The 24,633-nt window shown below is 41.5% G+C and overlaps 2 protein-coding genes across 4 annotated transcripts; one reads left to right on the top strand and one right to left on the bottom strand.

Annotated features, from left to right (window-relative positions):
• The first annotated feature begins 3,668 nt into the window (after positions 1–3,668).
• On the top strand, positions 3,669–8,890 carry dhrs7b (dehydrogenase/reductase (SDR family) member 7B). Of its 2 annotated transcripts, none has more exons than XM_086288854.1 (7): positions 3,669–3,889; positions 4,382–4,556; positions 6,016–6,134; positions 6,252–6,462; positions 6,637–6,729; positions 6,828–6,980; positions 7,402–8,887. In XM_086288854.1, exons 2-7 carry the CDS (start codon positions 4,403–4,405, stop codon positions 7,605–7,607), a joined length of 936 nt encoding a protein of 311 aa, XP_086144980.1. In that variant the 5' UTR covers positions 3,669–3,889; positions 4,382–4,402; the 3' UTR covers positions 7,608–8,887. The 2 variants fall into 2 exon arrangements, with proteins under 2 accessions (XP_086144980.1, XP_086144981.1); XM_086288855.1 differs by lacking the exon at positions 3,669–3,889 and adding an exon at positions 4,030–4,179 and having other exon boundaries at positions 7,402–8,890.
• cramp1 (cramped chromatin regulator 1) lies at positions 8,390–24,116 on the bottom strand. Of its 2 annotated transcripts, none has more exons than XM_086288853.1 (20): positions 23,916–24,116; positions 21,769–22,145; positions 19,768–19,970; positions 19,520–19,673; positions 18,984–19,067; positions 18,758–18,806; positions 18,441–18,526; positions 17,878–18,001; positions 16,910–16,991; positions 15,798–16,739; positions 15,334–15,505; positions 14,986–15,158; positions 14,804–14,878; positions 14,618–14,699; positions 14,332–14,442; positions 13,531–13,688; positions 12,702–12,888; positions 12,267–12,434; positions 11,885–12,030; positions 8,390–10,942 (listed from the first exon to the last, which is right to left on the bottom strand). In XM_086288853.1, exons 2-20 carry the CDS (start codon positions 22,142–22,144, stop codon positions 10,829–10,831), a joined length of 3,486 nt encoding a protein of 1,161 aa, XP_086144979.1. In that variant the 5' UTR covers position 22,145; positions 23,916–24,116; the 3' UTR covers positions 8,390–10,828. The 2 variants fall into 2 exon arrangements, with proteins under 2 accessions (XP_086144979.1, XP_086144978.1); XM_086288852.1 differs by lacking the exon at positions 23,916–24,116 and adding an exon at positions 22,529–22,671.
• Between the last annotated feature and the right edge of the window lie 517 nt (positions 24,117–24,633).

Here is a 24,633-nt window from a genome sequence, read left to right as displayed (position 1 = left end):
TGAGTTAAAATATATATTTATAATTTTAATAAATGACAAATTAAAAAGGCATGAACATTTTTTTTGTATCGAAAAAATATCGAACCGTGACACCAAAGTATCAAACCGAACCGAACCATGAATTTTGTGTATCGTTGCACCCCTAATAAACATATATGAATAAAACCACTTTTTTTACGCTAGTAATTCCTTTTGTACATAATTTTATATTATTGTTAATAATAAATTAATTAACCGCATTGACGGCCACACCTCTACTATTTTTTACTGTTCTCTCAAGCTTTTCTATTTTGGAATCATACACAGCAAATCCAGCATGTCCAAATTAACACTGTCGGATTTGATTTCAACACTATTAAAGTGTCTATATGGGTCCACACCAGAGAGTGTTAATTTAACTCTTTTTGGAGAGTTGGTACGTTAACTCCGATTTAGTGTTAAACACCAAATCTGTCTGGAGTTGATAATTTAACACTTGGTGTTAAGAGTTTATATATTAACTCTCAAAGAGTATTTTAGTTTAACTACGTAAGAGTTATCTTCTAATTCATTCTAAAAAGCGGGAATTTTACTGTTCTGAACTTCTAGAAATTTCTTTTGGAAATAAACATTTACTAAAAAGATGCAATGGTTTTTGAAAAACATTTATTCTGAACTGCGCACCACAATTTCAAAACATTTTCTGAAAGATGTAACAGCGTACATGTTCTCACTTTCATTAGAATTTTGTTTATCAAAAGGTCTGACATAGGTGAGCTGGTAAATGCAAATAACAGCATTCTCATCACTTATTTCTTCAATACAATATGCATGTCCTTCATTCATCCCTTTGTGGAACTTCAACGCACTTCTGCTCTCCCCCATATTCCATCTTCACAAGCATATCCTGTGCGGAGATCGAATAAAAATTAGTTGACACTAATTAATGGCACAAATAATCCAGTAAACAATTGCAGCACAGTAACAAAAAAAAAAAGGAATCCTCTTTGAGCCATTACTTGTGTAAAGTATTTTCCCAAAAGACAAAGACACAGGCAACAGGTAATACTGAACTAAATGTAAAACCTCAACCTTTTTAATTTTTACCTAAACCGTGTGCACAAAACTCTGGAGGGATCTATGCTAACGTAGAATCGAGTCAGGACATCAGCTACTGCTGTTTGCTCGTGTTTTTTTTTTTTTTTCATGGGCGATCGTTTTCAGGCTTCAAGTAGCACCATTATACCAACATTTCACATTCTAGACATTGTTTTAGGTGTATTTGACCAAACGTTTGACTGAAAATTCACATGCAAGCTTTTTTCAAGGCTGTGGTATTTGCCCGCAAACATTGAAACAGTCTTTGAAAAAATGACTTACCAAGCATGGCAAACAACTCAAATATGTAGTGCAAAATGTTCTGAAACGGCTTCACTTCAGCTTCGATTGGAGCCGTGCTGGGGGCGGAGTCTGTGAATTTACTCTATTAGTGTCATAGCCCCTGTAGGAGTTCAGAGTGAAGAGGTCAAGAGTTAATGTTTCCATTGTAACACCTCCAGATTTGACAGAGAAACACTCATTTTTAACACTCGATTTTAACTACTATCATTTTACACCTCAGAGTTACATTAAAAGAATGTGACTCTGCTTAGAGTAAAATTAACTCTACTTTTGCAAGAAGACTATTAACACCAAAACATTTAACACTTTTGAATTTGCTGTGTACATTTCCATGACCTCTTCTAACTTTCTGTCTGCAGCATTGGCTTTGTCTTCCAGTTCTTTAGTGTTTTCCTCGTAAAATTGCTGCATCTTATTTTTTTCCTCTTTGTGGCGTTTCAATAATAATTCAATAACTTGGCTGTTGTGAAATTCCTGATGTACCACCTTTTCTTTTGCTGTTTCCAGCAGGACTTCGACTTCGTCCTCATCATCTGTGATTAGGTATTGAAACAGCTGTTTACTCCCCAGATGTTTGTGTCCTCAAAGAAATTCCATTTTGATTTATGTGAATGTATTGTGCAGGTACTTTCTCTGCTTCGCCCTCATTGCTTGCTTTATCTGAGAACATAATCTGCCTTCTTTTAGCTTGGGGTAGGCCTCAGTTTATGTTTTAAATTAAAAAGCTTGAAGACAAAGTGAACTCTGGACAAGCGTGCGGCCTACCTGAAGCCCAGGTGGGCTTGTTGATAATCACATTTTCACACTCATCTCGGGGAACATCCATGGTGTTCTGGTGCCAGCCTGTCCCCTCTGTTTTTGTGGGGGTTTTCCCCACATACGAAAATGGCCGCTTCTGCCTGGAGGGAGTTTTTTATTTTTGCTTTGCAGCTGCACAGGATCTGTTTTAAACACTTCTATTTTAGGCAATTTTATAATATTTTAGACGACAGCACATAAAACACTTTGTGCTTGGACTGAAAACTGACTCACAAACAGGTTAGAGGCTCCACCCATAGAAGACCTGCAGGGAAAGATTTAATTAAAGATGCATCAACAACTAGAACAAAAAAAGAATCCTATTAGACATGATTTAAAAAAAAACCAAAACAGTTATAGTCCCTGTTTACAACACCACACAGGTTGGAAACTAATTCTTGCAAAAATAATGCTTTCTACACAATTGCCCCAAGGGATCAATAAACTATTCTGATTCTGAAAGTCCAGATCACAATCCACACAACGGTGTATTCTTGGTATCCTTGGGAAATGTGTTGGATAGGTCTCAAATGTGGCCGGAACTCACAACTACATCAGAAGTCACATGAGATGATAAACCGTACCTTGATTTGATTTATAAATCAGAGTTTTATGGTCAGACGAAGCAAAGATTGATCTGTTTGGCCACAATGACAAGAGGTAAGCTCAGGGCAGTAATGTTGAGTCTTTAAAACTTAGTAACAGTGTTAACCAGGGTGGTAGCATCAATAGCTATAAAAAGCATCTGGTTGAAGTGCAACTTACTAAAGGACATTTAACCAAATATTACTGGGGGTGTATGTATATATTTGGGCCTATATATACTTTTGACCCTGTGTGGATTAGAGAAAATCCAAAATAAAGAAGTCTTTTTTTAAAAGTCATTAAAGATGTACGCTGTATAATCATCCCTTGAAAAAAACGTTACATTAAAATCGTTTATAATTATATTTATAAAGCACAAATTTTAACTTGCAACAGCCTTAGAGGTACATACGTTTGACCTCGTGTAACCTTGGATTAGAGAAAGTTCAAAACCAGTTCAAACTTGTTTACCTAATTTTTGTTCATTTTAAAGAAATTAAAAATGTGTGCTGTACAATCATTTCACCCAGGACAATTCAAAGAGATCATGAAATTAAAGTCCATAGTGAGTCCCTGTAAACTTCTGACCTCAGCTGTATTTATTCACAGTCAGGATGCATGACTCTGAGTCAACTTCCTGTGTTTGTAATGCAATTTCCATTCTGAACTTCTGAAGAATATGACCCTGACAAATACCCTACATTTTGTAATAAATAATAAAAATAAAGTAAACTAAAACTAAGAATTTTTAAATAATTAAAAAGAAAAACTGAAATGAGATGTAGAGCACACTTCTAATGGATCATGTAGCAATGAAGAAGATAGCAGCTGATTAAATAGGCACTAGTGGTTTAAAAAGACCTCTAAATATAAATGTAAAGCATTAATATAGCAAATTATCAAATTATGAGCTTTATGAGAAATAATAGCTTATTTCCTTATTTGTTAATCATTTGAAAGAGCGCATTTTGTTAAGTGCACACTCCAGATCAGACGGTGGCGCTAAAGCGACCAAAAGCTGTTTTTCTAACCGTCAATAAAGACAAAACAGAAGGAAGAAGATCAGCTAAAAGAAGAGGAGACACATTGACACATTACTGCTGCTCTGCTCAGCAGCACGGCTCAGGTGAGACCTGTAAAAAACAGAACTACAAACCAACACTTGGTAGTATTTGCTAGAGATGCTAGCTGTTGTTAGCTTTAGCCTCAGTAGCCGTTATTTTGACACTGCCTGCGCAGAACAAGCTAGTGCTAAACCCAGTGTGTGCATGTGCAAGGTGTTCACCTGGCATACTGAACTGTACTTTTTAACCATGCGAATATTAATGTGCTAAGTGATGCATGTATTTAGTTAACATTTGCTTAATAAGATTGTCCGAAGTCTGGTGATATCAAGTTATTGGTTGTTGCTAGCAGGTGGGGCTTAAGTGGTTAAGAAGATAAAGGAAGATCCATAACTCCTACTGTTCTTATTACAATGAATTACCATTTAATTTCCCCCCTTTTTGGCTGTATGTGTGTTTATTATTGTCATGTTGGTAGTTGCATTCAGATGGACTTTAAAGGTACAGTAAGTAATTTCTTATAAGGTATTTACTGTTAATTTTTTTACGTGCAGGTAGCTGGTGATTGCCAAGTAATGGAGCGTGTGATGGGAGGAGGAATGCTACCGGTGGTTTTAACCGGGTTGGGAGTCGTATTGTTGTACCGGATACTTGTACGTCTCAGAAAAGGGGCTTCAGTCCAAGGTGCTGTAGTGGTCATAACTGGGGCCAGCTCTGGACTCGGGAAAGGTCAGCCTCCATTCATTCATTTCAGCTTACATGTGCAAACTCTCTAAACCATACTGCTTTAGTGCTAGTAGGCTTTTATTTAGATAATGTGCAATCTCATTCTTCAGTGTTGTTGTGCAGATGCCAACATGTAGTTGTAGTTCTTTATCAGATTTGGACATTGTACTGCCCGTTGGTTGTCTCGGACCAGTCTGTGTGCGATCAATGGGAAATTAGGATTTAAACATATATACGTATACATGAATCATTTTGTCCCATTTCAGACACCAAACACTCTTTGATAAATTCCTGGTCAGAGAGTGGATTCCTGATTTTTGTAGGAAACCACATTACAAATTTGTCACTTCTATTTTGAACATGAATGCTATTTTTTTACTTTACAAACACATGTTTGTGAGCGAATGCATCTCCTCTGTAAGTGTGCCTGATCTTTTGTTTCTGAGAGTTTCTAGCCCCGAAAGATGTCAGCTGACCTTTAAAAACAGGAAAGATTGATACGGAGTGTAGAGTTTTTAACAGGACGTAGACTTCTAAATATTTAATTACTGAAGTCAGAGGTAAAGCCATGTGTTTAGTTTGTGGAGAGCAGATTGCTCTGTTTATGGATTACAGATTGAATCCCCTTTGTGAGACTAAACAGAGAGAGAAAAGAGCTGGACTGTTGCTAGCAAATCTGCGAAAAGCAACAGGACTTTTCACTAAGCCTCACACATCCAGGGATGGAGCAGGCAAGACCAGCTTTGTGATTTCAAACAAGCCATCTTCTGAGGAGTTTATCAAAGAGTGCTTGGTGGCTGTGGATGACAGTTGTGATGACCCAGCCCTGTTAATGAATTTTTTACATGGGACAACGAAAAGAGTTTAGCAGCCACAGGCTCAGTAAAAGGGACTACCAAAGTTTGTTTGTTTGTAAACAACTTACACCTGTCAAAATCTGACAGGGAAAAATGTGGGACTTTTAAAGCAGATGCAAGATAAAGTGACTGAAATGAAGCCAGAAGTAAAATTGCTTTTTTTTTTCCGCTGAATCGTACAGCAGAAGGTGTTGTGCAAGTCAGTGAACCATGCTGTTGGTGTTGTAACTAAAACCGTTAACTTCAGTTTGTTGCACTGTTGATTCACTGGATGCACTTGTAGAAACTCAAGACGGACTAGATTCCTGTAGCTGAGCAAGAAAAAATAATTAAAAATAGCAATAGCACTTATTTTAAAATAAAGTTAAGTCTTTTAAATTTTGCAAAAATATGGACATTTTGTGCACAATTGTTTTGGGGAATGTTTATTATATCATGATAAAAATGTTAGCAGTTTTCTTCTATGCTTATTTCAGTTTTATAAAGTGCTCCTGGTAAGAATTAAAGAGATACTGAGCAGATTTGAGTTCAGCTTAGTGGTGTGGCTCTCTGCACCCACCCCTGTTTTATGCTCACTAATCTACAACGAGAATTCTGCATTGTAGAGTCTGCGCGGGTCTTCCACGCTGCAGGTGCACGGCTTGTGCTGTGTGGACGTGACGCAGCTCGCCTGCAGCAGGTGGTCCAAGAACTAACAGCGAGTTCAGCAAACACACAGAAACTGGTATGTATATACACACAAAGGAGTAACACAATAAAGTCTGGTCTGTCTGAACTATAGCTTAGCCTCTAAGGATCCATATGTAAAGAGTCGTTTTGTTTCGCTTTGGTTATCCACCAGATTCACACTCCCTGTACTGTTGTCTTCGACCTGGCTAAAACGGACACGGTGGAGAGAGCTGCAGAAGAGATCCTGAAATGTTACGGACAAGTGGACATCCTCATTAATAATGCTGGAATCAGTTACCGTGGCAATATACTAGAGACTCACATTTCAGTTCAGCGGGATGTTATGGAGACAAATTACTTCGGGCCCGTTGCTCTTACACAAGGTTTGTTTAATCTTGTTGGTTTCAGCGTACGGGATGTTTTCATTTATTTTGGCTTGTGGTTGAAAGAGCCGAGCTAAATGTGAAGTTAATAAGTCATTTATGTAGAGATTTGGGTGAAGATTATCATGAATATGAGTCAGCCCTCTCTCTTTCATTTCTTTCCTCTCTCCACAGCTCTCCTGCCTTCCATGGTTCGCCGGCGCAGCGGCCATATTGTAGTGATTAGCAGCGTCCAGGGGAAGATAGCCATTCCTTACCGGTCAGCCTGTAAGTCGTCTTTGATTAATGCAAACAAACACAACATGAGTTTGCCAGCAGGAGGAGGGTAACTAAAGCAAGCCTCTGATTTGTCTCATGCTGGTCAGATGCTGCGTCCAAGCACGCCACCCAGGCCTACTTCGACTGCTTGCGGGCAGAGATGGAGCGCTACGGGATCCCAGTGACTGTGATCAGCCCCGGGTACATCCGAACCAACCTGTCGATCAACGCTGTCACAGGAGATGGATCCAAGTATGGAGGTGAGGCAGTGAGAGGATGGAACAAAAGAGTAACAGTAGCAAAAGCAGCATTTTTAAGAGTCAGCTGGTAACAGGTGATAAATCTCAGAGTTATTAAGGTGGTGTTGGAATGTGTGTGGATCTTTGATGCCAGCTGGGATTTTGTGTTTTCTTACTGATTTTTTTTTTTGACTACGTAAGGAAAAGACTACAAGCCAAATGGATTTTTATAACTAAATAATAAAAGTAAGAAGCAACATAACCAGAGTAATTTATAAGTTATTGTAGGGTCTTTCTTACCTTACATTAAAAAGCACCTTGAGGCAACTGCTGTTGTGATTTGGTACTATATAAATAAAAGTAATTTGAATTAATTGAAGTAATCTGTACTCTCTTGTATCAATGATGCAACATGTCTCTTGTCTTTGCAACTACTGCTCAGTATTGGACAGAACTACAGCTACGGGCTGGGACCCCAGGGACGTGGCGTGGGAAGTCCTAAAGGCTGTTCGTCAGCAAAGTAAAGACGTGGTTTTGGCCGGCCCTCTGCCCACTGCTGCAGTATACCTCCGCACACTCTGGCCTGCACTTTTCTTCAAGCTCATGTCCTCGCGCGCTCGCAAGGAGCAAAAACCTAAGGATGAGTGATGTTCGAGCTGGTGAGGTCTAGGACCTGAAATAAGCAAGACTTTGGAGGAAATGAGGAGATCTGTTTTATAACATCTGGGACAGAGCTGGAGTGGGTTTTTGTACTATTCATTGTTTAATGTCTAATTTACATGTTGATATTGTCTGTCATGTCTGAGAAACTTTTACCCTTCCCACCCAAAAACAACAAAAATTGTTGGCAAAAGCCTGCAGTATCACATTTTGCAGGCTGGTGAGAAGAGATGGTTTAATTTGAACTCCATAATTTGGGACTCCTGATGCAAACAGAACAGCTTAAATAAACCAAACTGTGGTAAAGGAATCATGTCTGATGTTTTGGCAGAATGTCTACCCACAACTGTGTCACTTACTCTCCTTTAAAATATCTACTGTGGTTACAAAGTCAACGTTTGCCAACAGTTTCTCATTGAAAAATGGTGCAGCACCCGACCTGTTTCTGGGTCATATTTTCCATGCAGTATGCAGAGCACATCACTGAAAATGAGTCACTTCAGCACACGTACGTGCAGTCGAGTTTTTGTTTCCGGCTAATATTCTTTGTCACTTTAAAGTGTCGTCTGGATTGGAGCATGATTGTACTTTTATTGGGAGCAGCGAGGAATTCAGTGTGGAGTCTGTGCGGATAAACCACTCATCCATCTCTGGAGAAGCTGACAAACCTGTCAGAAACAAGCCCAAGGCCAAAGACCGAACTTTGTACAAGCTTGCATATGAACTGCTGTGTATCCCCCAAACACAGTGAATACAAGAAAACAGGCAGGTTTTTATAACTATCTTTATGCACAGAATAAAACACCTTTTACAAACTGAAAACAGTATTTTTTTTTCCTCCTTTCTTGGATGTCACCTTAAATTAAAACAGAAAAAACACTTGTCTCAGAAATATTAACAATAAATAGTCCAAATATTGATTTACATTATGTTACAAAAGCGCAGTGAATACTGGAATTTCCATTTGTACAAATACATCCTTCAATAGGATTCCTTATTAAGAATCATCTAGTGTGACAAGATCAAGCGTTTCCAAATGTTCACAAACTAACACCACAGGAGCGCTTACATTTGTTAGATCGTCTTACAATCTCGTTTGTGGAATGACAAAGAGGTCTAACAGTTTACACCAAACGGGTTCACACAGCTGCATAGAGATGATGCTGGTTGATCAAATTAAATGTGAAGGCAATGAGTCTGTACTGCATGAAAAATTCAGAGAAACGATGTCTGCTTCTGTAACATGCAAGAGCCACTCTTTAGTCATAGTGTTTTGTTAGCATCCACTAGTCAAGAGGAAAGTAATTTGGGGGCATATAATAAAAAACAAAAATTAAAATAAATGGAGTCAACTATGGCTTTAGTGTTTCATTAAATTAACCGCTCGCTCTTATGGAGTGTATTTCTACTGGGAACTCAATAGTAGCCAGGACATTCATAATTCTAGTTTGTCAAAAAATGAATGTGTGGCTGCAGCCAGCTCATTTGTTTGAACTAATTAGGACGGCAAGAAAGCAACAGAACTAAGGAAAGTAAATGAGCAACATTGTTAGATTTCCTTGTAATCGATGGCGTCGGCAAGAGAGCGCCCACCTGTTGTGTCAGCGTTACTGAAAACGACAGCAAAAGTAAACAAAGACACGCCCTCCTTGCTGTTGATCTGGCAGCTTCAGGTCTGGATAGGTCACCTTTTAAAACAGCGCAAGCCTGAATGTATGTTAACAGACAGGCACGCATCAGAGTGCTGCCGCTCACGCGCATCTTTTTGAGTTGTTCATCTCCCTTCATTAAAACCTTCCTGTGCAATTCACGCTCACATCTACAATACAGGAGGGAAATTCTCCCTATTGCAGCTTGCGAATGAGGAGCTGGGAAAGCGCCGAGTCAAAGGAAACGTTTTAATGTGAACGTTCCTCAAGGCTTTCATTCAGACGCAACAACCATGAAGAACAGTACATTACGCACATTATGCTGTTTGTGGCTATAAGCACTGTCAGCACAGACTCTTTAAAACATTCTGATTCAGTCTCCAAATACCACACGTGTGAAGAGGGCTTAAATATCTAAAAAGGTATTCCTGTTTATGCAACAAAATCCAATATTTGAACTTGCATCTCTGCACACAAAACTAATGAGAAATGAATGCAACAATAAAATAATTCCAATAACATTTTCAGCATCTGTGGAGCTACCCAAGTGGAGTCAACCAACAAGCTGCCATTTTTTATTTGTATTTGTTTGTTTTTTTTGTTTTGTTTTTTTGTTTGTTTGTTTTTTAAAATGTGGGTTTGAGAAATGAAGAACCCGATTCCAAACACGTGTGACTACAACACAATCTGTAACACCTGAACTCATAAGAGATGAGGAACAAAAAGAAAAGAAAAAAGGAGGCCAACAGGAAAAATGAACTTCTACACATCACTTTGTTTTGTTCCACTTTTGCTACTGAACTATGCCAAGTATCTCTTTCTCACCGACATTACTTTTAATAAAAATCACAGTCCAGTGGCTGTTTGCCACCAGCTGATGATCTGAACTGCACATTTTGAGCGGTCAGCCTTACAGCCTTTAATACACACGCACACACAGATACATTCATGCACTCACACACCGAGAGCAGGAAGAGACATGAAAGATCGTTGCAGATATTTTGTTCGGATATGGCATAGTATTTTCCTGTACATGAGGTTGTATCTTTGTAAACTCATTTGTTTTATCTAAAGTGTTTGTATTTAAAGGGAATTGTTCCTTAGAGAACAGTTCAGTGAAACCAACGCAACTCGCTTTTGAACAATGGTCACGGTTGACCACCTATTATTGCACTTTTACAAACAGGCCATGGATGGCTTTGAGGGGGGATGGGGTTGGCCTTTCTCCCCAGTCTTCTTTCTCCAAACAGGGAGAAGACAGAGAGGAAACCTCTCCTCTCCTCACTTACAGTACCTCTTGTCACCAACAACATGAGCAAAGTTCTGCCTTGGTCTCTTTTTAGGACCGGCCTGCTTATCGACAGGTGTGAGAACCAGACGTGGTAAAAGTTGGGGTAATTTGCAGCTGCTGGCTGCAAATCGGTTTTGAATTTCTAGCAGTAGTCACTGCTTCCAAGTGTGGGCCCAGAAGTTTGTGTCTCTCTCTCCTGGAACTGTGGAAATGCCTGGAACTGGCTGTAGATTAGAGGTACAGATGACCATGGCTTGGTGGAGTCTTCCTCAGGGAGGTGGAATGGAGGGCTCAGTTACGGCGAGCTCCTGAGCCAGATCATTGAAGCGAGCGATGTAGTCTATGCTGCTCTCACTCATCATACAAGCAAGCTGAGAATCCATCTGCAAGCAACACCAAAGAGCTTTCAGACTGACAACAAGGGCAAATCCAAGAAGGAGAAAAAAAAACAAAAAAAACAAGATTTTTCCAGACATCCCTCGAACAGTTTCATGCTTTAGGTCAAGAGTGCAGGGGGGGGGGGGGGGGGGGGGGGGGGGGGGAGTTCATCACATCAATATCTGTCAATGAAATTAAATTATTTACTGAAAAAGCAGATGTGTTAGTCCAAACACAGGAGGCAACAGTCACCGGGCTCTATTCACCTCCCAGGCAGGTTTGGGCCCCATCCCAGGAAACAGGTTTAAGCTAACAAGTCTGCGTTTGTTAACCCTGAGATGAATCACTTAACACAATCTGAACTAAACCTGCTCACTGGCAGGTTTTCTTTAACAAACTTAGAGCTTCTCTCTGCCTCATCCCCTCCTGCCACACCTGAACCAGCTAACTGACACTCCCGATTCATTTCTTCATAAAGTCGCTATCAAAGCACGCAAGAGAGCGAGAGAGAGCACTAAAAATGGAAACGTGTTCACAGACTGAGATTCAGATATTAAATGCTGTCAGCATTTCAAAAGGTATGGTGTCTGAATCTCAGGGTGTGACTCAACAAGTTTTTCATTAAAAATCACCTAAAATTTGGTGGATCAGCCCAGAAGCTGATCTATCCAAAAGGTACCATGTGGTCCCTAACACAACCGGCTCTGGGTCAGAGTCCACTTGCACAGCAGGACAGATCCAAAAGGGGATAAGAACCACATTTTCAGAGTGGATATAAATGCAGGTTATTTTTAAAATGGGAAGTGATGTTTTTACATTTACATTTTAGAGACTAATTAATAACATATAACATGTTGGTTGCTGAGATTCAGACTGTGTTGTGTTTGTGGCAAGTGTTGCTTCTCAGTCACAACTTTCTTTCATTTAATCAACAAGCATTTACTTACCTCTGCCACATCAGGAAGGCCACGGGATTGAAAGGAATCATGAGAATTGCAGTCCAGGAGGCTAGGACCGAGTAGAGCTGTGCCACTGGAGGGGCCAGTGGGGGTTAGGGTGGTCCGTCTGCCCTTATCAGGAGAGACCATGCTGGCTGCAAGGAAAATAAGAGCAAAAGACTGAGTAAATGGCCTTTCATCATACAGCTGTGTTAGTAATATTGGGGATTTTACAAACAAATCTTTGTAAATGTTGACTGCACGTGCTGCTGTATGCAGCATTTTTAGTGGGAAGTAATGATAAAAATACATCCACTTAATATTCTGTTCTTCTTGGCCTAAAATGTAACTTCTGACACACTCTTGAGAAAGGAAGCAAAAAAACTCTTACAAAGGAGGCATCCCAGTGTGGAGTCAGACGAGTCGCTGGGGTACCACTGAGGGTCATGGCTGGGTGAAGGGATCCAGCCTCTGGATGGGCTGAGCGAGGGAGACGAGGCCAGCAGTTTGGAGCCGTCGCTGTTGCCCAGCTTGGCTGGAGAGAGAGCAGCCTCCTCACCTGCAGTGCAGCAGGCAAACAGAAATGAGACATCAGCGATTAAACTCAGCAGGCTCAGATGTTTAGCTGCTTGGATGTCAACGTGCACTCTTTTCCACAACCTGCAGAGGAATTAATGCTGTGGAGCCACAAAGCTGACCTCAGTGGTAATTACAAAACCTTTCTAACCTACTCTCACTTTCCATTTCACTAAACAAACATCATCAAGCTTTATTTAGCAGTTTCTTGTCAATATGGCTCGGGTAAGACGTCTGCACGTGCACGCACCGTAATGTGTGGAGTTGATGGCAAGCTCGATGATGGAGTCGCTGATCTGCGTTTGAGGTTCTCCGGGGGTTAGAGCCTCTTCAGGAGGGCCTGGGAGTGAGATATCAAGGAGCGAGGCAACGCTTGGGGGAGAGAGGAGTGAGTCTCCCCCGCCGGTGACTCCAGGAGACGGAGGTGGTACGCCATTCTATGGAAAGAGCGATTTAACTTAGCACATCACATTTTTTTAAACCATTTATTCAAGCATAGCTGACAATTTTCTTTACCAAATGGTGATCAGCTACGATTGGAAAACAAATGAGGTTACGCAGACTCACTGCCTTTAACTAAGCCAAGTGTTCCCTCACAAAGGTCCACTGTGAGCAAGGAAACGCCCTGATGGCGATACAAATAGCTTTATTAATCCCATCAGGGCAAACTGTTTGGAGCAGCTTGTTTTTAAACCGTAACAGACAAATAAACAGGTGATCATGAATATGACAACTGTATGCAAGAATAATGTCTACAAAGAAAATCTATAAAAATTACTAAATCATTTGTGAAGTCTTGTACGACAGATGCACAGTAAAAAGAAAAACATTATGCAAAACCTGGCCTACACTGCACAGATAAACAGAAAATCATTAGAGTGAGCAATAACTTTCATTAAAGTAAGATAAATCAAAAACTGACAGTCTTAAATGTAACACTCCAAGATGGTAATGGGCAATAGCATTTATTCTAATGCCACAGGCAAGGAGGAGACATCAAATGAAGGAGGGTTCTAGTCCGTGTGTGTGTGTGTGTGTGTGTGTGTGTGTGTGTGTGTGTGTGTGTGTCTGTCTCTGACCTCTGGAACATTTTGCTGGTGGAGTTGAGAGTCTGGCTCAGCATCAGCAATGGGAGTGGTGGCGAGAAGAGCGCTGTTATCCACAGTGGAAGAATCCACCTCCCGACAGGGACTGCCTGGGATGATGCCTGCAGACTTAGCTGCCAGGTCAATGGCACCTGAAAGTATTAACAGTTCAGGCAAACGAGAGATTTGTCATATCACTCCTGATAAGCATCAACAGCAACAGCATGTGAAGAGCAGAGCAGGAAGAAAAAAAAAAAAAAAAAAAGGATGGTCCAAGGTCTTCTGGAAAAATGTTTTTGCTTCTGTCGTCTGCACAGAAATACTGTCTGTCACTGACCTTCTCAGAGTTCTAGATTTTGACACAGGAATCTTACACAAATACAACTTGGACCTTAAATATGTTTTTAAGCAATTTTATAAAATATGTCTGTGAAGGTTCTCAGTCATCCAGGTCATCGTAGTCAAAGGAGCTTACAAAGAAAAGCATCTGGACTTCTTTAAGTTACTTGAAGACGTTTCACCTCTCATCCGAGAAGCTTCTTCAGTTCTAAGGTCAAATGGTGGGGAGTCCCAGATTTAAACCTAGTGGGAGTATCCCCCCACAGAGGGACAAAAGGACCCCTGATGATCCTCTAATCGCCTGAGCCAAGGTGTGAAACTGGGTGCTTATAAAAGCAAAGTTGTTGACCCCATAAAAACAACAATATGTAATTTTTTTGCAGTATATTTGGTGTAGAGTTTATCAATATTTCAATAAAACAGAAAAATGTAGTAGATAACAGAAGAAGTCCATACTAGAGAGCTGGCTGGCCCCCGCAGAGCTGGATGTTGCTGGGGTTGTTTTAGTTTGGACAGAGCGAGAGGAAGGAGCTAGTCGGGGATGGATCGGCCGGAAAGATCCAGTTCCTGAAGGAAGAAACAGGAAGTGAGAGAGCAGACAATTACCAGAGGGTCTTGCTGAGAAAGAGAAATCGTTTTTAGCTGTGATTTCATTAATGCATACTGTAAAACTACGCCCTAAACATTTCCAGCCTCAGCTGACGACATATTCTATCGTTCTGTCCTGCCATCTGAGGAGTACCTGTGGCAGAGGAGTTGGAGAGGATGGAGAAGGAGCAGACGTGTTGAGGAGTGTCTCCTGTAGTTCTGGGCAGCAGTGTTCGCTGTGAACGAGAAAGAAGTGGCCAAACAAAAACACACTTAGGAAAACCCGCCTTCCACCCAACCAAGCCCAGAACTGATGAATGGATAATGATCTTGCTCTCACCTGAACTACAAGTGGTTTGCGAAGTTGTCTGTTCCGAGGTTTTCGCTGTCTAGAAAGGAAAAGATCTGACTGCATCTGTGAGAAAAAGAAAAGAAAAAAGCACATATTAATGCTCGTTAATACATGAATTATGTCTTTGTACAGTTGGCATAAACAAAAAATGATGCATTATTCTGGCTTACACTGATCGAGTCGAGCTGCTGTCTGAAGGCTAGCTCTGCCTCTTTGTTAGGGGAGAACATTCGGTTGTGCCGTGAGCTGTTGGGTGGCAGCGTGGTGGGTACTGCGAACACGCTGCTTTCTGATTCGCCAACTGCAGTAGAACCCAGCAGAGAGCGGGGAAGGTTGCGCCCACCTGAACAGGATTGAAACAGATGTGGTGCCACATCAGGAAAGGCAGCTATTTGAAGACAACTTCTAAAGAGGAAGCATCGGTGCTGCATAATTACTTCTCGCTGTTTAATAACTACAGCACTGTAAGTACAGAAAAGACTTTATCACAAAAGCCAGCAGGAGAGAGACATAAATACCTCCAGCACTTGGCAGCTGTAACTTGGGCATGCGCAAAGACGCCTGCGGCCGCCCACAGCTAGGGCTACGGGCGCCTGCAACAGGACCCTTCGCCGGAGGTGTGAGGACCTGGTTTTGCTCCTCCTGATAGGTCTTGAGGGGTGATGTGGCTGTGGAGCACAGCTCTGGAGCCTGAAGGAAAAGGCACATGATATGCTCCTATCTCGAAATAGCACTTTCATTGAAAAAGACAAAAAAAAAAAAAAAAAAAAAAAACCTGTGGTGTTCATAGTACACAACCAATAACATGTTTTTCATCAGCTGGCTTTGTACGGAATATAAACTCTTCACACTGCTGCATCTTAAAAATGTTTAATTTTAAGCCTTAATGCCACTGATAATTACACATTTTTCATCTTTTCAACTTGTAATTTAAACAACACACCAGGCCACAATCTTGGAAGACAGAAAAGGGAAAACTTACCAGAGGTTTGGGGTTGACTTCAGTGGAAACCAGCTTGAGTAAGCAGCGCAAAACTCGATTTGTCCTGTCGGGCTTTGGCTGCACTGAGGCTTGTCCCTCTTCTGAGTTGCTGGGTGGAGCTGTGACCGGCTGCCACTCGTACTCCAGCTGCAGCTTGCCTGGCTTCCCAAACATCAGGTACAGCTCGGCCAGGGTGACGTTCTCTGCGTCACGGGCGCTCCAGCCTTCCTCTCTGATTTGCTCAACGACCCGTTCTTTGGTCGCTGGTGGGGAAGCTTGCGACACGGCTTCGTCTGAGCCAGTCACTGAAGGTTTGACTGAAGGAGGCTGATTTGCCTCCGAGGAAGACGCGCTGGTGCTCTGCTCCTCTTTGTACTGCTCAGCGGAGCCATCGGCACCACTACATGACCTGTCCGTGCTTCTGGTCATGGCTAAACCACCACTGACCTCAACGCCAGTGCAGGCCTTTCCTGGATCAGAAGATCCCATCCCATCTCCCTCTTCTCTGACAGTCTGCTGAGAGGAAACTGGGACACAAGGGGACTGAAGTCTCTTCTCCTCTACCTTTGCAGAACTGTCTGCTGATGGATCAGGGTTGGGGGTTTCAGTTCGACGAGCATCACCCGTTATAGTCAGTGAAGCACCAGCAACAGCAGCGCTTCCCCGCCCAGATTTGCTGCCAGTTCGAGGTTGTGGAGCTGCATGGATGCCCAGGATCTGGGCAGCTGGCAACTCCTTGGCATTAGGCCGGCTCTTGCCACTCTCGATCCAATGGACAGTGCAGGAGGCTTTGGAGTGAACCACACGTGCCACCCCAGGCAGTGTAGTCAATGTGCAGCTCTCAGCTGGAAAAAGAAAAAGTTCTTCCTTCTGAGTTATGCTGGGAGAGGCTGTGCTGGTCTGGTTGCCTTCTAGAGCCTCTCTCTCCATGAGACTCTTAAGCTGAGTTTTCAACGTTAAGGACCAGTTTATATTCGACACAAGCTGGTATATGCCCCAGAAAGCAGCATGTTAGAGCAGTACATTTCTAATATGTACACTAGGAATGAAAAACACTCTGAAGAGTTTTGCATACATATTGCACTGTAATGTTTTTTTTAAAAAAAGGATACAATCCGCTGGTCATGATAAGCCCACTTCTGTTTCAGATACTCTATGAGGCTGGAAACTTTCCTGTGGAGCTCCACCACCATCCTGAGAAAACAGAAAAAACATTTGATGTCAACTTTGCAAAATACAACATTACCAGGTCGAATACGTCTGACATAAACTACTTCTACATTTTACACTTAGACTACTGTGGATCAAATTTAATAGTTTTCTAAAACCGAAATAATCCTGTGTGGGAAAAATCAAAACGCCAACTACGTGCTCCAAAAATAACTAAAATGAAACAGAAATGTTCATTAATGTATAGTTTTACTATATTTGTTTTGTCACGTTTGCAAACAAATGCATACTGACATTGCTGTAATTCAGCCATTTTCACAAAGTCTTTACCCTTCTTCAACCTACCCATGATAAATAACCCTTATTATCATAATAATTAAAAAAAAAAAAAAAAAAAAAAAAAAACCCCTAACACTGAAACCAGTAAAAACGAAACTGAACCTCAAAAGAAGCAAACCCAGTCTGAACACTAACTGAAAACTGAACTGAGAACAAAAATTAAAAATGAAAGAAATAGAGTTTAAACTTTGAACAGCATCATGTCTGAGGGTGTTTACACTTTTCAAATTTCACAAGTTAGCTTAAAAAAAAAAAACCATATACACACATATTTAATTTGCACAAAAAAAAAAACAAAAAAAAAAAAAACAGAAATTTTATTACTTTCATTTCTCAAGCGCTGACCCAGAAAACGGTGGAAAACATGCAAACCATCAAACTGAAATAAGCAGTCTGAAGCCAAGAAGAGGTTCTTAAATTAGCTCAGGCTTTGTTGCATCACCATGGCTTGAACTAATAAAATAAATAAATAAAATAATAATAGAAAATGAATTAATGAAGGTATGACATCTCTCCGACTCTTGGATGTTATGCTTTTGAAAATATATTGTGGTTCTTATCCATGTCAGACCTGAGGCGAGGGTTGTGGGCAAGACTCTGAACTCGGGCCCAGGAATGGTTACTGCGTGGCTGGAGCTCCACTGCCACCTTCAAGGGCAGACGCACCGGCTTCTGGTCCTCTTCATCACTCACTCCTGCAGGACACAAAATTACAGATTCAGCCACTATAAGAAAAGCCCAAAACCTATAAACTCAACTATGCTCTCTCACTTAATCAACCACGACAAAATGAAAAGGCAGCCATCAATCTCAGTGGGATCCATTCACAGATTTACATACAACAATGACAAGAGGCAGTCTTTTTCTACCCTTGATGAAAGCAAATATTTTCAGTAAGTGTGATGAGTGGGTGTTATTGAGCAGAGGGGTTGATGACAGCTGGTCAGAACAGTCATCTCCTTCATCCTCCTCACTTTGCACCCAAAGTTACCATGGAAACACCACCAGCCCACTTGATGCCATGGTTTTTGTAAAAAAGCCCCGCCCCCGTGAACCCCCCAGTCTCACCATCAGTGAGGTTTTCAGTGCTTGTTCTGTAACGCGTGTGCTGGGTTTCTGCAGGCTCATACTCACCATCTGGATCACAAAGTTTCTTCAACGCTCGGCACATTGGAGCTTTGATCCGCAGGTTCCTCCCCTTAGAGCGCACGGTGGTGGCCCTGGTGGAACAGAAGAATCTTTATTCATATATGTTGTAAGCTCTAAACCTTGCCGTGCCACAGAGAAAGCATCTGACTACATACTGTCAACTCAGCCCTCAGATTTGTTTTTCATACTAGCAAAGTGCTAATCTGTATCTTTCCAAATGTGATCTAGTGCATCAGTTTAAAGTATCACAATCCCAGATGTGTACATAAACCCACTAGCCAAAGCTTCTGCCACAGACTTACCCTTGCTGGATGAGTTCGTTCAGCTTTGCCACATTCTTATCATCCATCACTGTCAAAGACAAAACACAAGACAGCTAGTTAAGACATGCTCCTCAGGGGCAACTGCCCCGAGCCACAGGGATCATCTGGAGTTTAATCACATCCCCTGTGTCCACAACCAGCAGAACAAACAGCAAAACACACGCAGTCTACATTGCATCCAAGCGCTTTCACAGCCCTCACTTACATCCTCCAACTTTTTTGCGAAGCTCGGCGTAGCAGATGAGGCCGTACAGTTCTTGAGAAGATTTCTTTAACACCCTGGAGTACACTGAGAAGGAAAGGAAGCACAAGTCACAACACTGGTGGAGGCCTGTGCGTGCTACATAAAGATAACATGAGAGTAACACTGGGTGCTTTTTGTAGGGGAAAAGAGCTCCAGCTTATCTGGTGAACTTCTTTAACATATGTTTTGCTTGCTAAAAAACAAAAATGTCAGTGTGAGTTCTGTTGTAGGAAAAAATAATAATATATGCGGCTGTTTAACAGCATCTCTTCTTTACTTCTCATTCACAGTGTCTGCAGTAAGTAGCATAACTGAAACAACTAAACACAAACCTAAAATAAACCAATTAAGATCAGCCTAAGACATCACCTTGTTGTATGAGTTGTACACATTTTTATGAGGCGTCATTCGATAAAGTCATTACAGTGTACAAACTTCATATTTGGGGATCAAAAATTCCAAGGTGAATTAAGAGAGAGAGAAAAAAAGCAACTCACCGTTAGCGAAGTCGATGTGTTTGGAGATCTTGTGCCAAGTTCGGTAGTAAAAGTGGCGGACCTGTTCCTTGTTCTTCACCATATTTGCTGGCTTGCCTCTCTTCTTGTACTTCATTGCAATGTTGTTCTGGATGGCCTCAAAATCCTTCCCGTGCTGGGAACAAAGGAGGGCAGCCGTGAATCTACGACGTCAAAAGATCTACACATGGTAAACTTTTAACTTGGTAAAAGGTTGTTGCAAGCTTTACCTCATAAAGACCCTCAAAAAAGCTGTTTTTGTCCTCGGCGCTCCAGGATTCCCACTGCCGACGGGCTCTTTTCTGGTTACCAGCTTGTTCTTCCTTCTCTGTAGACCCTTGGCCCTTGGAGGTCTTGGATACTCCCCCCGTGGAGCTGACCACAGGCCCGGTCTGTCCCACCACACCCTGGGAAGAGGAGCCATTCTCTGCCCCTGTTTTAACACAGAAACATTCAGAGGAAAGGCACAACTTAAATATCAGCTCACCACCCTGGCTGTTTTTTATGTCATAACGAAAAAAGGTTGATCTGAGGTGTGTGATTTGCGAGATGTTAAAATACATGCACACAAAGCCACCCACTGCCATTACAGCGCACAGAACCTGCAGAGCTTCCCTCTCTGTGGTTAAGCTCTGGCAAGGAGACAGGAAAAGCAATCAGTCCCTATGGTCAGGTCTACATTACACAGTTCCAAAACCAACTCATGGTGGGCTCCACTGGCCAAGTTTTCTGGCCCAGCATTGTGCACAACACCAGGAGACATTAGCAGGAGCACCCAGAGAGTTGCTGTTGCAGTACTGTGCTACATTATAAAAAAAAATAAAGAAAGAAAAAAAAGTGTTTTTTTTTTGTTGTTTTTTTTTTAGCCCAAATGGGTGTTAATTTGCAAACACAAGCATGTGACTGGCTCACAGACAATAACCTAGATGTGTCGCCTTCAAAATAGAAGTGCACCGATATAGCATCACATAAAAATAAGTGAGGCTTTCTTAGTCAGACGGTCAAACGTTTGTGCTCAATCTAAATATAGTTTCTGACACAATCAGAGCTTTTCTGTTTCAAACAACAAAAATCCACCAGTCATACCTGTCAAAGGATACACAAGTAAATAATATTGTTTCTGATCTGATCAATGGCTGCTGTTTTGTGGACAAAGCAATTTTAAAAGGAAAAATGTACAAATTAAAATCACAGATGTATAATGTACTGAAATATTTTTCCAAATAAATTCCACTTTTCAATGAGGAACACACAGATTACTGGGTGGCATAGCCTCATTAACAAACTCAAAAACCACCACCACCTTACTAAGTCTCAGCCCCACCCAAAGCTGTCTGTGCCTCCAGAGGGACAGGTAGTGTGGAAACCCAGGAGGTAATGCCTCGTCTGCATAGATAAACTGACACCAACCAGCTCACACTTAGCAAATACAATACTATTAGTGATTGGTAGCCTACAGGGGAATCCTTCATTGTGTTTAAAAGTCATCCTGAAAGCCTTAAGTCATCTCTAGCTTTGATTCATTGTTTAGAAAGTTCCTGATATCAGTCACCCTCTGAGTTACTACAGAGGCTCATTCAGATTATTTGCAAAACCAAAACTGAATAATGGCAAATAAATTACAATCTCTGCTTTACTGGTATTTGTTGTAAAAGGGGGGTGATAAAAAAAACAAAACAAAGGTAGCCTAGGCTAAATCTGTGGGTCAATGAAATGATTGGCTGAAAACTGCAACACCATTCTAGTCCAATTTCCTATATAGTCCCAAAAGAAAATAATAAGAAAAAAGACAAAAGAACTGTAAGCAACCCTGTTCAGTAATGTCCCTTTCCTGTCCTGATATCAGGTCCATTTTAAGCCTGTGATTTATTCCTCCTGCTGATAACAACACCGTGCCTTTATTGTTATTGCTGCCAGTTTCCAAGAAACTGCAAAAACAATCAAGTGACATCTTAATTAAAATCTAACTTCTGGCCTCTCCTGATTTTTGCTTCTTTTTTCCCCGCATAAGTGGTGTACAGGATGGTGTTGCAACATGGGCTGGAGCAGCCAAAAAATGTACCCAGAGTACAACCCAGCAAGTGGCCCACAGGGGATACACGGCAACACAACGGCATCACAGACAAGCACACTGCAAGCACCGACAGAGAAAACTAAAACTGACAGCGCAGCCCCCAATCTCTCCTGATCCCACCTGTACACACTCTTTCCCGAGCTGGTCACTCACTTACCTTTCGATTTTGCCCCGCCATGTCCATTGATGGAGGAGCCGATTGAATCCTTCCGTATCCGTTTGCTCGGAGGTCGAACGCTTGATCGGAGAAAATGATGCTGGTCGGGGCCCGGAGGGCCGGGCTCAGCTGATATTTGGGGAAGCTGGGTCGAGCCTGGTCCGGTTCGGTTCGGAGCAGAAGCAGGAAGGACCGTGGCTGAACCGGAGCCGAGACCCGTGGTTGATGGATTAAGAATTTCCACTCCGTCCTCTCCCTTTGTACTGCGCTCCTCGCTCGCCTGCTCTCCGTTCTCCTCTTCGTCGCAACCGTCGGGCTTTCTGGACGGATTCCTCCTCCCATCGACACCGATCCCCTCCCTGGAGCCCGGTGTCATGCTGCCACAACACAATTACACAAAATTCGTCACATTAGGAGCAAAGCGATGTGCAAAATTAACTTCTAAAGACGACGTTCACTGTCTCTCAACATGGCCGCCGCTGTTTGTTTCAAATCCCCTCTTCAGTCCCGTCAAAACAACACCAAATATATGCATTTCATGCCTTGAGATAAATTAGATTTAACAACTGAAGCAGTTAGAAGACTGGCAGCGATGCTTTTCCGAGTAGCTTTCCGCTCTAATGGCCAATAATGACGATTTAATTTAAACTGAATTCAAAAGCGACCGCTTTTCAGTTTAGCGCCCTGCAGAAACGACAACGAAAACCCCCTCGGTGCCTTCGACCTCTAAATAAAGTGTTTATTTCAAACCTAATTTTACCCATTTTGGTGCTCCTCTGTAGTAGACGATGTCTTCTTTCTCTTCACCATGGGTCCGAGCGGTTAGACTGGCAATTAGTGGTCAAATTGAGCATAATAAAGCCGAGAGCGATCGCTCCGCTTTTATGCCCTCTCCTTGCTCCTGATTCGACTGAGCTGAACTCTCTGCGCAGTTCAACTGTCTCTTCTATCAGCAACAACATTACTCAATGCTTTCCATGCAACGAGACATAAATGACACAAAACCAGCCGCAAATACGAGATATTTAACTGCATTTTGATGGATAATAATTTACAAAAAGCCCGTGTCGGTTGAGCTCATTTGAATTGATATAAGCAGGTATAGTTTTATTAGGCTGTGAGTGGACTTCGCTTCACACTACGTCATCATAAGCAGAAATTGTGCCTGCAAAAGAAATCATTTTATGCTCAAACCTTTGCCATGATAATGTTATTAATTGCCAGCAATACTACAGCCCCTCATAAATACACACGATGGCACGTGAGGAAAATCAGGACGTGGCTTTAAGTACACGTTGAGTAGAAGGAGCTGAAGGAGTAGAAGGGGTGCTGCACTTGTGTTAAAATGTGTAAACACTGCAGAGTTTCTTATCCTATGTGCTCTACTGTTTTCCCACAACTTAATTTTATGCTTGCTGAATAATCAGGAGAGGGGATGTCCAGTGCTTAAGGACGACAAAAATAAAAATAAAAAATCAGACCTGGGCAGCTTTAGTATGGGGAAACATCACGAATGTCTTCTTTTGCCACACAGCATTTAAATCTCTCAGTTCGTGTCAGCATACAGCTGATTATCAGGCAATTCTGGCACAAATTGAGACGAATTAATAATTTATGAAAGCCTTAGATAATTGATTCAGCTATTTAATGTTTCAATTGAGCTTAATAAGATCTTTAAACTTCAAGTGATGGACAGCTATAGCTGTACTTATTCTGTTTTATCATTTTCTTTCAGTGCAATCTGAGTTGACACCGCGGTTCTCTTTTTACTTCACTAAATGACATTACTCGCGTCCCACAGCAGTGTTACATTAAAAACTACTTAGCAGCTGTAATAGTCTCATCACGAGTATAATATTATATCGGAAGCTTCACGTGTATTTGGAAGTGCGGTGGTGTAATAATTTGAGGTGTTTACAAGCAGTTGCTAGTAAGTAGATGTAGCAAAATATATTAAATGTAGTCAAATATTTCTTCCGTGGATAGCCCGCTACTATGTCCAGCATGGCTGCTGTTGTTGGCTAGCTAACATTAACAGTATAACAAGTCAAACAAGATTTTACGTTATAAAACTGCTCCTAGCATAACGGCTATTTTGTACAGAGTCCAAAACAGGTTGTTGAATTGGTAAATATTACTGAGCTTACCTAAAGCAGAAGATTGCTGGTAGTATTCCCAAACGAGACACAATTTAGCATTGCTAGCTGACTGTAGACCTCCAGCTTGCTACCGATGACAGCTCCAGCTGCCCCGTTGTCAGCGCGCGCAGACACGCCCATTACTATACAAAAACAAAGACTGTGATTGGCTAAAAAAACACGAGGTCGGCGGTTAAAGTTTGATTGACAGAAACCTCCGCCAACTGTTAGTGGAAGAGTTAACAACGAAAGACCAATTGTCATTCTCTTCCTGTCACGCCTCGCCAAGTTTACCGACTAGTACACTAAACATTTTAAGCGACTCTGGGTGATATATAATCTAACCTTTTTTTTAGCTATTAATTTTTTTTGTTTGTTTTAACAATAGTTTATCACTGCAATTAACATTTCTGGTCCTGTAAGACAAGTTCCGCCCAAAAAATGATTGACATTTTGACGAACAATTCAGTAGGCGGAACTCAGAGGATGCGCTTGAATTTTGTATTGGAGTATAAAAAAACCCCACATGTCTAAGAAGAACTGAAACAAAACACTAACTGTGTTGAGCACTACGTTTTGAGTTGATATCATCATCTCAGACTTATCTGTTTAAGAATAAAACAAGCGCACACGTGGAAATTAGTCCATGTCTACTACTGTTTAAAGCGTTTTTGAGACTCACAAGGCGAAACTTTCCTGCTTTTGTAGAAGATGTGTATAACCTATT

The sequence above is a fragment of the Aulonocara sp. 'chitande type north' Nkhata Bay genome, linkage group LG4, assembly GCF_057382095.1.
Source record: "Aulonocara sp. 'chitande type north' Nkhata Bay isolate Kocher_YH1m ecotype deep benthic linkage group LG4, A_spYH_male_GT1.1, whole genome shotgun sequence".
NCBI classification, from domain to species: Eukaryota; Metazoa; Chordata; class Actinopteri; order Cichliformes; family Cichlidae; genus Aulonocara; species Aulonocara sp. 'chitande type north' Nkhata Bay.
This window is presented reverse-complemented; position numbering and strand designations above follow the sequence as displayed.

Bases quoted from the DNA above. Each gene is read 5' to 3' on its own strand.
- cramp1 (XM_086288852.1), bottom strand. From the start codon at position 22,578: ATGGTGAAGAGAAAGAAGACATCGTCTACTACAGAGGAGCACCAAAAT. The intron at 12,435-12,701 runs GTGCGTGCACGT...GCTGCACTGCAG, and splicing joins CATCAACTCCACACATTACG to GTGAGGAGGCTGCTCTCTCT. The intron at 10,943-11,884 runs GTAAGTAAATGC...TGTTGCTTGCAG, and splicing joins GCCTTCCTGATGTGGCAGAG to ATGGATTCTCAGCTTGCTTG.
- dhrs7b (XM_086288855.1), top strand. From the start codon at position 4,403: ATGGAGCGTGTGATGGGAGGAGGAATGCTACCGGTGGTTTTAACCGGG. The intron at 4,557-6,015 runs GTCAGCCTCCAT...TCTGCATTGTAG, and splicing joins CAGCTCTGGACTCGGGAAAG to AGTCTGCGCGGGTCTTCCAC. The intron at 6,135-6,251 runs GTATGTATATAC...GTTATCCACCAG, and splicing joins CAGCAAACACACAGAAACTG to ATTCACACTCCCTGTACTGT.